The sequence below is a fragment of the Babylonia areolata genome, chromosome 8 (assembly GCF_041734735.1).
Source record: "Babylonia areolata isolate BAREFJ2019XMU chromosome 8, ASM4173473v1, whole genome shotgun sequence".
Lineage (NCBI taxonomy): Eukaryota > Metazoa > Mollusca > Gastropoda > Neogastropoda > Buccinidae > Babylonia > Babylonia areolata.
The window spans coordinates 40598041-40610940 of NC_134883.1; the positions used below are offsets into that span (position 1 = coordinate 40598041).

A 12900-nucleotide genomic window follows, 5' to 3' on the forward strand; every position below is an offset into this window, starting at 1 on the left:
AGATCAGATATGCAACATTTTACGTGTATGAGCGTTTTGTTTATTTACCCCGCCATGCAGGTAGTCATACTCCGTTTTCGGGGGTGTGCATGCTGGGTATGTTCAGTTGTTTCCATAACCCACCGAACGCTGACATGGATTACAGGATCTTTAACGTGCGCATTCGATCTTCTGCCTGCGTATATACACGAAGAGGGTTCAGGCACAAGGAGGGTCTGTACACTGATAATCTATTTTGACATAAGGGATGGGGAAAAATCTCCACCCTTCACCCACCAGGCGCCGTTACTGAGATTGGAACCTGGGACCCTCAGATTGAAAGTCCAACGCTTTAATAATAATAATAATAATAATGATGATGATGATAATAATAATGGTACTTATATAGCGCTGAATCTTGTGCAGAGACAAATCAAAGCGCTTTCGCACCAGTCATAATAACTCTAAAAACTGGAGAAACTGAAGACAAGGATGGAAGAGGCAGGGAAGGGAGGCTGTTGCGCCCGTCGTCGGCTGCTGACTGACCATGCAACTCATATAGTTGACTAGCCGTTCACCCTGTGGTGCGGGGCAGAAGGGGAAGGGTGTCCAGGCCCCGAGGTGGTCGTGTTGGGGGTGACGGAGGAGCGGTTCAGCAGAAAGACGGCCGCTGCCAGTCCTCCAATGTTGCAGCCGCAGCGGCGAAGCAGTGACCAGCGCTTCTGTGTTCTCAGTGCCTGCACACACACACACACACAAAGTTTATATATATATATATACACACACACACACACACACACACACACACACACAGTTCACACACACACACAGAGTTTACACACACACACAGGGTTTACACACGACACACAGTTTATATATATATATATACACACACACACACAGTTTATACACACACACACAGTTCACACACACACACAGAGTTTACACACACACAGAGTTTACACACACACACCACACAGGGTTTACACACGACACACAGTTTATATATATATATACACACACACACAGTTTATACACACACACACACACACACACACACACACACAGTTCACACACACACACAGAGTTTACACACACACAGAGTTTACACACACACACACACACAGGGTTTACACACGACACACACACACACACACAGAGTTTACACACACACACACACACACAGAGTTTACACACGACACACACACACACAGTTTACACGCATACGACACACACACAAATGTACGCACGCAAACGAACACACACACAAACACACACATGCGTGCACGCACACGGACACAAAAACACAATCATACACACACATACACACACCATTTGCACACAGACACGGACATGCTTGCACACACACACACACACACACTGTGATCACTGACTACCATTTGGTCTATCTTATCAAACGCATCATTATGTTTATTCACTGTTAGATTTGCACAACAATACGGATTTTAACAAATCGTTATTCAGAAAATATGTTACACATGTACACATAAACAGCAGAGTAAAACAAGCCAACAGCTTACATTATGCTCAAGAATGTGATAATTTAATATTCAATATTCACACATTCGTCTGTCCTTTCAAATGCATGGAGTGATGGCCTAGAGGTAACGCGTCCGCCTAGGAAGCGAGAGAATCTGAGGGCACTGGTTCGAATCACGGCTCAGCTGCCGATATTTTCTCCCCCTCCATTAGACCTTGAGTGGTGGTCTGGACGCTAGTCATTCGGATGAGACGATAAACCGAGGTCCCGTGTGCAGCATGCACTTAGCGCACGTAAAAGAACCCACGGCAACAAAAGGGTTGTTCCTGGCAAAATTCTGTAGAAAAATCCACTTCGACAGGAAAAACAAATAAAACTGCACGCAGGAAAAAAAAAAAAAAAAAAAAAATGGGTGGCGCTGTAGTGTAGCGACGCGCTCTCCCTGGGAGAGCAGCCCGAATTTCACACAGAGAAATCTGTTGTGATAAAAAGGAATACAAATACAAATACAAATCTTGAAAGCTAGCGGCTGACCCTTTTTACAGAGGAAACAATTTAGTTTGATGACTGGAACTTGTCTGCTACATAAGAGTAATCTCCCTTACAATACAGATCCACTGCATGACCCGAGTTTGTGCACTAAACAGATATTTGTATTTGTATATCTTTTTATCACAACAGATTTTTCTGTGTGAAATTCGGGCTGCTCTCCCCAGGGAGAGCGCGTCGCTACACTACAGCGCCACCTATTTTTTTGTATTTTTCCTGCGCGCAGTTTTATTTGTTTTTCACTATCAAAGTGGATTTTTTCTACAGAATTTTGCCAGGAACAACCCTTTTGCTGCCGTGGGTTCTTTTACGTGCGGTAAGTGCATCCGAATGACTAGCGTACAGACCACCACTCAAGGTCTAGTGGAGGGGGAGAAAATATCGGCGGCTGAAGCGTGATTCGAACGAGCGTGCTCAGATTCTCTCGCTTCCTTGGCCGCGGACGCGTTACCTCTAGGCCATCACTCCATATGAATAATGCTGTGCAAAATCTTCGGTATCTTTGATTTCTATTTATCTATAAAAAAAAAAAAAAAAAAAAAAAAAAAAAAAAAAAAAAAAAACAAGCAATTTTTCAAAAAATATAACACCGACACACCCTTTCTTCTAATCATTCTCTTCTTGACTCAAAATTTTATCACCCGTTCTGCCACCTTCAACCTGAAAACTACTGGGATAGACGTCCAATGCCTAATGAATTCTCTGCTAGGACGCTTCCACATTCTTATCAGTTTTTTTTTTTTTTTTTTTTTTTTTTTTTTTTAAGGTGTCACCTTCATCATGTTTTTCACGTCAGCGGTGAGCAGCGCTGCACGTGCGGAGGGTCGGCTGCAGCGTGACATCTCCTTCAGCACCTGGCCGTACAGGGTCAGGTTCTGGCTCCGTCGCCCCACCCTGTCCACCACACCTCACGCTTTTGTCATTGCCCCTCATCGTGAAAACCGATGTGGAGGGAAACCTTCCTTCCACGCTTGTAAAAACACAAAATTAAAAACAACAACAACAACAACAAAATTCATGCTTTGCCATGTCCTCGTGAAAATGATGATGTGGAAACTTTCCTTGCATACACTAAAAACACAAAATTAAAAAAAAACAGCAACAACAACAAAAAGACAAGCAAACAAACAAAAAAACATGCCCCCCCCCCCCCCCCCCCCTTCTTCTTCTAACACCCCCCTTCCCCTCCAACACAAACATACACACAGCACACTTGCTAGCACTCACACACACACACACACACACACACACACACATGTACTTGTAAATCTTCTGCTCCGCCCCCGTACTTGTAAATCTCTCTGCCACGGTTTGAATGAAACATTGACCGCTTTATTCATGTAGATTCTGTCAGAAAACGCACTAAAAAAATTTTTTTTTTTTTTAAACCCCACTAAAATGTACACCGAACAAGACACGACACGCGCATGCACGGCACTCGTGGACTCTCAAACGTGTTACTTCATGTGGAGAGACAGAGAGAGAGAGACACAGAGAGAAGAGAGACACAGCAAGAGAGAGAAGAGAAAGAGAGAGAGAGTGAGAGAGAGAGAGAGAGAGAGTGGGGGAGAGACAGAAAGAGAGAGAGAGAGAGAGAGAGAGAGAGAGAGAGAAGAGACACAGCAAGAGAGAGAAGAGAGAGAGAGTGAGAGAGAGAGTGGGGGAGAGACAGAAAGAGAGAGAGAGAGAGAGTGGGGGAGAGACAGAAAGAGAGAGAGAGAGAGAGAGAGAGAGTGGGGGAGAGACAGAAAGAGAGAGAGAGAGAGAGAGAGAGAAAGAGACACAGCAAGAGAGAGAAGAGAAAGAGAGAGAGAGTGAGAGAGAGAGAGAGAGTGGGGGAGAGACAGAAAGAGAGAGAGAGAGAGAGAGAGAGTGGGAGTGGGAGAAAGCGAACAAGCGCTCACAACCAGCACATTTGAAACTTCCCCTGATGGTAATGTTCCCAACTAGGCAGAGATTGTGCCTGGATTCCAGTCCTATAATCATACAGACCAGGATATTTATCCCCCCCCCTGCTCCTCACCTCCACTAGACCTTGAGCGGTGGTCTGGGTGCTAGTGTTTTTCGGATGGAAACATGAACTGAGATCCTGAGACTACTTGTGCTCCTCCCCTCCACCCCCCCCCCCCCCCAACCCCCCACCCCCCCTATTTTCCTTTCTTTCTTCACCCCTTCTCCTCTTCCTTTCTCAAGTGCAGTGAAAAAAAAAAAAAAAAAAAAAAAAAAGCAAAACAACTCACCGTTTCCCGAAGGGCTGAAACAGAGACAGGGGGTGATCAAACTATTACATTTTGTGCAGTCACTTTTAGGAAAGATAAGATAAGACTGACTGATTGATTGATGTGGATACTTATACAGCGCCTATCCTTGGTCAGAGACCAAGCTCTAAGCGCTTTACATACACGGGGACATTTGCACAACAGGCTGCCTTCCTGAGTAGAGCCGACTGACGGCTGCCACTGGGCGCTCATCATTCGTTTCCTGTGTCATTCAATCAGATTTCAGACGCACACACATACACACTCAGACATGTAACATTTTACGTGTATGACCGTTTATTTATTTTTTTTTTATTTACCCCGGCATGTAGGCAGCCATACTCCGTTTTCGGGGGTGTGCATGCTGGGTATAGTCCTGTTTCCATAACCCACCGAACGCTGACATGGATTACAGGATCTTTAACGTGCGTATTTGATCTTCTGCGTGCGTATACACACGAAGGGGGTTCAGGCACTAGCAGGTCTGCACATATGTTGACCTGGGAGATCGGAAAAATCTCCACCCTTTACCCACCAGGTGCACCGAGATTCGAACCCAGGACCCTCAGAATGAAAGTCCAGCGCTTTAACCATTCGGCTATTGCACCCGTCAGAAGATAAGAAGATAAGATAAGATAAGGATAACTTTATTATCTCCAATTAGAGAAATTTGGTCAGGTGCATTATCACAACATAGACAAGTAAACAACTTGGAGACCATCTCTGTAAAGACAACAACAACAACAACAGTTATTAGGATTATAACGAAGACACAGATGTAAAAATATCACATACATTGTTTCGTACTTTCATTCCACACATTGCAGGTAATATTGAAAAATAAATGAAATATAAATAAATAAATAAATAAACAAACAATCAGAATAAAATAAAATAAATTAACATTATCTTGAATATGACTGTGAGCATGACATACTTTTTTGCACACTGTTTATGATTAAGTTAAGAATAACTTAATTATCTCACAAGATAAATTGCATCAGGTGCGGCAAAACACAAGCAGACAATCAGTACACACACATGGATTCTACATTAAACATTACTTGATTAAACAGGAGTAATAAACATATGTTTTCAAAAGGAAGACACAACACACACACACACACAACACACACACACACACACACACACACACACACACACACAAAAAACAAACAAACAAACAAAAAAACAAAAAACAAACAAAAAAACGAAAGAAAACAAGAACAGCAACAACCATTAATCCTTTGACTACCAAGAAAAAAAAAACACACAAAAAAAACAAACAAAAAAAAACAATAACAGAAAGTGGTGTTTCAAGTCATATGAATCAATATCCGGAACAATCAAGCTAAAAAGTGAGAAAAAAAAAAAGTCTGGAGATAAACCACTCCAAATCAATTGTGTGAAGTTTCAGTCTTCCACAGTTAGTCCCCTTTCTTATGATGTCATCAGTGATGTCACCATGACCCTGAACTCTAAACGGTCACAGCAGCCAAGGAGTCATATATAGACAGGTTTTCTTCCCGTCATTATAATGGCATTCACACCTGGGAAGCATGCATATGTATTTGTTGTATTTGTATTTCATTTTATCACAACAGATTTCTCTGTGGGAAATTCGGGATGCTCCCCCCAGGGAGAGCGCGTCGCTACACTACAGGGCCACCCATTTTTTGGTATTTTTTCCTGCGTGCAGTTTGATTTGTTTTTCCTATGGAAGTGGATTTTTTCTACCAACCCTTTTGTTGTTGTGAGTTCCTTTACGTGCACTAAGTTTCTTCTCACAAAGAGAGGAGCAGTGGCCTAGCGGTGTTGCGCCTGACTAAGAAGCAAGCGCCCATAGGTTCGAATCCCCATTGGAGTAGGATTTATTTGAAGTCCCCGTTCCAATAGCAAGGGGTCTGTGTGCTAGTCTTTCAGATGAGATGATCAAACCGATGTCCCGTTTGCAGCATGCACAGTGCATGAAAAGAAAAGAAAAGAAAAAACAAAAAAACAAACCAAAAAAAAAAACCACACACACACACAAAAAACAGACAAAAAAAAACAGCCATAAAAGGGACTGTCCCTGGCAAAATTATGAAGAAAAATACACTAAGATGGTAAAATAAAGTACGCTTGCAGACTGGAAAAAAACAAAAAAAACAAGGGTGGTGCTTCACTGCAGGTGGTGACATCTTCTCCATGGGGAGAGCAACCCTGGATTTCATGCAGAAAAATCTGTTGTGACAAAAAAGAAAAGAAAAAAACAACAACAATACTATACAAAACAGAGCATTTCTGACATTTGTAATGTACTGTATTGTATTACTCTTTTCATCACAACACATTTCTCTGTGTGAAGTTCAGGCTGCTGTTCCCAGGGAGAGCGCATCGCTACACTGACAGCGCCACCCATTTTTTGAATCATTTTTTTTTTCTGCCTGCACTTTTATTTGTTTTCCTATCAAAGTGGATTTTTCTACACAATGTTGCCAGGGGCAACACCTCTGTCGCTGTGAGTTCTTTTACATGTGCACTTAAGTGCATGCTGCACACGGGACCTGGGTTTATGCATCTCATCTGAATAACTAGCGTCCAGACCACCATGCAAGGCCTAGATGAGGGGAAGAAAATACTGGCGACTGTGGGATTGGAACCAGTGCGCTCAGATTCTCTCGCTTCCAAGGCGGACGAGTTACCTCTAGACCAGTACCCAACATGTGTGAACACACTCACCAGATCGGTGACAAAGGCGTCGACAACTCCATCTCGCAGAGGAAGACGACATGCATTCCACTGCAGTGCGTCCATCATCAACCCACCTCTGAAACATGCGCACGCACAATGTATATATGTATGTATATGATAGTCAGTCTTGTCCGACTATGACCATCACAACAGCAGAGGATCGAGGTAACTGCTGTCCTGACTCTCTGGGTTAGAATTTGATTATAGTGGAGAGTGTCTTGCCCCATGTTACATCTCCAATCTCTCAGCCAAGAAAGTTTTCAGACAGTCGGTGCTGGGATGGTTCCCAAAGGCCAAAATAGCCGCCCCCCCCCCCCCCCCCCCCACCCCCCCTCCCAAATTAAGGCTGCAGCACTAAGAGCCAGTGCAATTTTGCCTCCACTAAGAGCCAGTGCAGTTTTGCCTCCTAGTTTGAGAGTCACAGTCCTTCACAAAAGACTAAGCTGTAAATGACTTCCCCTTGCAATGGAGAAACCATTGATCATACAGCTCTCACTTTGCTGTTGGCCCAACTATAAGCAACACACAGACACACAGACACACACACACACACACACACACAGCTGGTGACATGCTGGCACAAGTTTTTAAAATTTCAGTTTCAGTTTGCAGGAGGTGTCGAAGTGTGCGTAATGATCCATTTTTGCTTCACCTTAACTGCTTCAGGGAAAAAAAAAGAAGAAAAAAAAAGGTGCAGAAGCCTCACTTATTCATAAACCTGACAAATTGATCAGGCCTTGAGCTTATCCTAGGTAAAACATTAGAAAAAAAAAATAATGATAATAAAAGAAGAAAGAAATGAAATCATCACTAAGTAAATACACTGAAATAATATAACAAAATGAAAGATACACAGGCAGCTTGAACTGTTTGCAAACATGTATCTACAGAAATTCACTGTTCGACATGTGCAAAAATAAAATACAATTTAAACTAAAACAGAGAAATAAAGAAAGGATATACGTTAAATTAATATATACAATTGATACGTTTTTGGTGAAACGGCTGCTTTCTGTTACATTTGATGACTTATTCAAATAACTCACTTATTCATTCATTCGCAGTAGTAGTTATCCTCAGAATACCATAGATGTATACATGTCATAACATATTTTTTCTTCTTTTTTTTTGTTTGTTTGTTAATATTTATATCATATACAAAATTCTATATTTTTCATGTTTTATATATTTTGTTCCCTTTTCCTTTCTTACGCATGTACATACTAACTACGCAAACTGTCTATCTATTATCAAAAATGGAAGGAGACCAAAAAACAAAACAATAAAAAAATTAAAAAAAAGAAACGAAAAAAAGTTATTCATACCTGCCCTGTGCTGTGTGCGTTTCGTTGAGGGCCTGCATATTGCGACAGGTTTTCTCCATGGCTACTTTATGCAAGTCACCGCTCATCTGTAAAGCAGGGAACCTCAATGCTCCCTGTGGACACAGTTTATTCCGTATGACGTATATACGATAGTCAGTCGTGTCCGACTATGACCATCAGAACAGCAGAGGAGGCAACTGCTGTTCCGACTATTTGGGCTAGAATTTGATTATGGTGGATAGTGTCTTGCCCAAGTTACATCCCCACTCTCTCGGCCAAGAGGGTTTTAGGACAGTCGGCGTTGGGATGGTTCCCAAAGGCCAACTAGCCCCCAAGGCTGCAGCACTAAGAGCCAGTGCAACTTTGCCTCCTAGTTTGAGAGTCATAGTCCTTCACAAAAGACTAAGCTGTAAATGATTTCCCATTGACCGGAGAAACCATTGATAATACAGCTCTCACTTTGCTGTTAGCCCAAATGTAAACTTATGCCAATCTGTGATATAAGCCGAGTGTTGGGCTTACCTGTATGACGTATAAAGCATACACATTAGCCTGCATGTTAAAAAAACAACCCTAAAAAAACACCAACAAACAAACACGGAAGTAGATGCCTGACCTACCTGAAGACCCAATGCACTGGTCACGCCTTAAAATGCCAACCACAGGTGTATACCTACATATATGAAACAATGAGCCCAAATGAAATAAAATAACAAAACATATATGTAAATGTAGAAAACGGAACAGGGAATGAGGTGTGAATTCATTCATACTGGTAAAAGATATGGAGAAAGCAAGCGTTAATTAAAGGGACAATCATAACTATTATTATTATCATTATGAGCATTTATGCCTAATCTTGAAAAGAAGCCCTAGGCGGTTACAAGTAGAGCACATGTGTAAATATCCAAAAGGAAAAATTGAACACAAGATACCAAACATCACTGAAAAGTATATACTCCCCCCACCGACCCCCTGCGCCCCCCCCCCCCCCCCCCCCCCGCCCTCCCCCCTCTTGCCTGCATTAGTTCATTTGTGTAAAAACATAAATAAAAAATGTTTATCACTTTACGAAGTAAAAGAGTTTCCAACTTGCCTGTATGGCAATGGAACTGGTCCCACAAAGAGGGTCACACACAATGTGTCCTGGCTCTATGTTCACCATTCTGGAAATGACAACACATCAAACATCTTGCACCAACCACTAAAAGGGAGGTCTCTGGCAAAACAGTGTAGAATAATCCACTTTCATAGCCAAACAAAACAAACAAAAACACAACAAAAACAAACCACTTGTAGGTGGAAAAAAATGAAAGAAAAACAGGGAGGCTCCGCATTGTTGTGAAGCGCTGTCTCTGAGGAGAGTGGTCTAAATACCACACAGGGAAATCTGTTGTGACAAAAAGTTATACCATACAATACAATACAATACATATACAACACAATTTAATGCAATACAACACTTCAAATACAGAGGATTCACATTGTTGTGAAACGCTATCTCCGAGGAAAGTGAGCCTAAATACCACACAAAGAAATCTGTTGTGACAAAAAAATTATAATAATACAATACAATACAATACAATACAATACAGCACAATACAACACCTCGAATAGGGAGGCTTCACATGTTGTGAAGTGTTCTCTCCGAGAGAGAGTAGCCTAAATACCACACAAAGAAATCTGTTGTGACAAAAAGTTATATAATATAATACAATACAATACAATTCAACACAATACAACACCTCAAATAGGGAGGCTTCGCATGTTGTGAAGTGCTCTCTCCGAGAGAGAGTAACTTAAATACCACACAGAGAAATCTGTTGTGACAAAAAGTTATACAATACAATACAATACAATACAATTCAACACAATACAACACCTCGAATAGGGAGGCTTCATAGCATGTTGTGAAGTGCTCTCTCCGAGAGAGAGTAGCCTAAATACCACACAGAGAAATCTGTTGTGACAAAAAGTTATACAATACAATACAATACAATGCTATGTGGTACAATACAATACAATGCAATGAAATTCAACACAACACAACACAACACCTCAGCATGTTGTAGGCGATGGTGGGGCGGAGAGTGGTGACCCCAAAGGCCACCAGGTCGCGCCGGTGCAGACTGTCTGGCGTCAGAGCGATACTCAGGGACACCTCGTCCCCGTCGATGAGCAGAACCACCTCCACGTCAAACCGCTTCAAGTCCACCTGCCAGCCGAAGGCGGCCTGAACCGCTCGGCCAAAACTGGCCGCTGCCGACATGGAATCGAAGCAGTGGTTGTTCCCTGAGCGATGGCAGGTCACTCTGAACTTTGTCTCAGCTGTTGCTGGGTTTTGAGGGCTTCCTTGCTGATTTACAAGTTTGATTTCCTGTTTGTCATTGAGCTCTGCGGCTGTCTGTCTGTTCGGTTCTGACAGTGTGTGGACAGAATCCGCAGAGCTCTTCTGTACCTGCAAGAAGGGCTCACTGGTGCAGAATTTTGGGGGTAGTACTGTGTTCGAATCTTGAAATGTCACACCTGTGTGATCCGCATCGGACATCGTCAAACAATTGTCCAGCAGTGCTCCTGTCCTTCTGTTGCAATTTTCTTGACTGACATGCAGTTCTGAGCAGGTATTATTTGACAGTTCAGTGTCATGTGTATCAAACTTTTCTCTATCGTGATCTGACTGGTAAGCAGTCTTTGAGTGATTGATCGAAGAAAGTTCACCTGTTTGTTCAAAGCTTCCACGACTCATGTTAGAGCCATACGGTGGCGGGTCAGGCATGTGCGCTGAGTAACAGACGCTGATGGGGTCCTGATGGTCCGGCGGGGAGTCTGGCAGCAGGCCTGCCAAGTCTGGCATCTTGAGGGAGTGGAACTGACGCCACACGTCCAGTCCCTGTTTCCACTGTCCATCTCTCACCAGCTGCTGCAGGCCCGACAGACAGTGCTCCTGAATGAAAAAAACAACAACAAAAAAAACCCCAATGGCGTTATTCTTTAAGTGTCTTTGAGGAGCACATGACGTGTGTGTGTGTGTGTGTGTGTGTGTTTTCATGCTTAAGTGTGAATATTCTCGTGTGTATTATCTTTTTTTTTTCTCAAGGCCTGACTAAGTGCGCTGGGTGTAGCGTATATGGATTTGACCGAACGCAGTGACGCCTCCTTGAGCTACTGATACTGATACTCGTGTGTAAGAGCACACAAGTTTGCTGAATGTAGCCCCCCACCCCCTTTTGTTTTTTCCATTACCTTATTTCAATCATTTGCCTGCTATGTATCTTTCATTTCATTATATTTTAATGTGTTCACTTTAAACAAACCTGGGGTTGGCTCTCAAGGCTTGACTGGCATGTTGGATGTGTGCATGGGTCAGCCATCTGCTTTTGTTTTTTTCTTTAGTGGATTTAGTGTAACATGTATCTAGGACAACTGCAGTGACAGCATCACTGAGGCCCGTACAGAAAGGAAAGCAGCAGTAGAGGCACCCAAACCTCCAGGCCAGTTTCCCTGTCCCCACTGCAGACATCTTTGCCATTCCCGCCTTGGATGCAACAGTCACCTGCGAGTCCAGCCTACCCGTACATAGGTATCATCGTCAAACCCAGCTGACCACCACCATGTATCTAGATCTGTGCCCATTAAAAAAAAAAATCTGATGCCTTCACCAAGAAATATAGGTGAATCAAGAAAATCTAGAATTAAAAAATGTGTTAAAATCTCAGATTTGCTGACTTGCTTTTCTTTTCAATGTATGCAAGATTCATTGCAAGTAACTTTTTTTGAGTGTGATGGTGGTGGGGGAAGGGGGGTGTGGGGGGTGGCATGTTACTTTATTCCATCACACATCACAGGCACAGTCCTGTTTCTTTTAGTTATATTCTGTTTTAATTTTATTTATGGAGTTGAGATGTGAGTATTCTGGGAGTAAAGAAATTCAAAATATTTCTATTACAGAAAATGGAAGAGGTGTTGCCAGCATGAGAGGAATGCCCTGAATGTGGCAAGTTAGGAAGGTAATGACCGATAAAGATGGTTCTATCCTTAACGGATCAGAATGCATCTGGTGCGCTATGGCAGGCATGCAGTTCTGGAACAATATACAGGCACATGAAAAGAATACATTTTTTATACTAGCATATGATATATAGTGCATAGTCATTGCACTATTCAATTAGTGATGATGACTCACTGCATCAGAGGTGAAAAACAATACATAGGCATATGAAAAGAATCCATTTTTGATACTAACATATACAGACACAGATACAGATTAAGATACAGAATACTTCATTATCTCAAGAAGAGAAATTCACGCGTGGTGTACGCTTCAGAAACAATGCACGGTATGAACACACAAAGGGAACAGAATGCTCAGATGCCAAGTTAATGTAGGGACCTCACAATCATAAACACCCACTGATCACAGTCATTCAATATCAGCGTAAATGCATACATGTATAAAAGAAAATATGCTTAAGTGATAAGTTAATATAAGAATCACATAAAATAATCACAGTCACACACATGCATAAATAAACATCATACAAAACGAAAACATAGA

At 42.2% G+C, this 12900-nt stretch overlaps 1 protein-coding gene across 1 annotated transcript in view; it reads right to left on the reverse strand.

Annotated features, from left to right (window-relative positions):
• Nucleotides 1-32: 32 nt before the first annotated feature.
• Nucleotides 33-12900, reverse strand: part of LOC143284816 (tRNA (guanine(6)-N(2))-methyltransferase THUMP3-like) — a 14775-nt gene continuing 1907 nt past the window's right edge. Inside the window, exons 3-9 of the mRNA XM_076591863.1 lie at nt 10403-11289; nt 9442-9511; nt 8346-8458; nt 7009-7096; nt 4270-4283; nt 2803-2923; nt 33-716 (exon numbers count right to left, since the gene is read on the reverse strand). Coding sequence (XP_076447978.1) covers nt 546-716; nt 2803-2923; nt 4270-4283; nt 7009-7096; nt 8346-8458; nt 9442-9511; nt 10403-11289 — 1464 coding nt within the window. The 3' untranslated portion in view covers nt 33-545. The remainder of the gene's footprint in view (nt 717-2802; nt 2924-4269; nt 4284-7008; nt 7097-8345; nt 8459-9441; nt 9512-10402; nt 11290-12900) is intronic.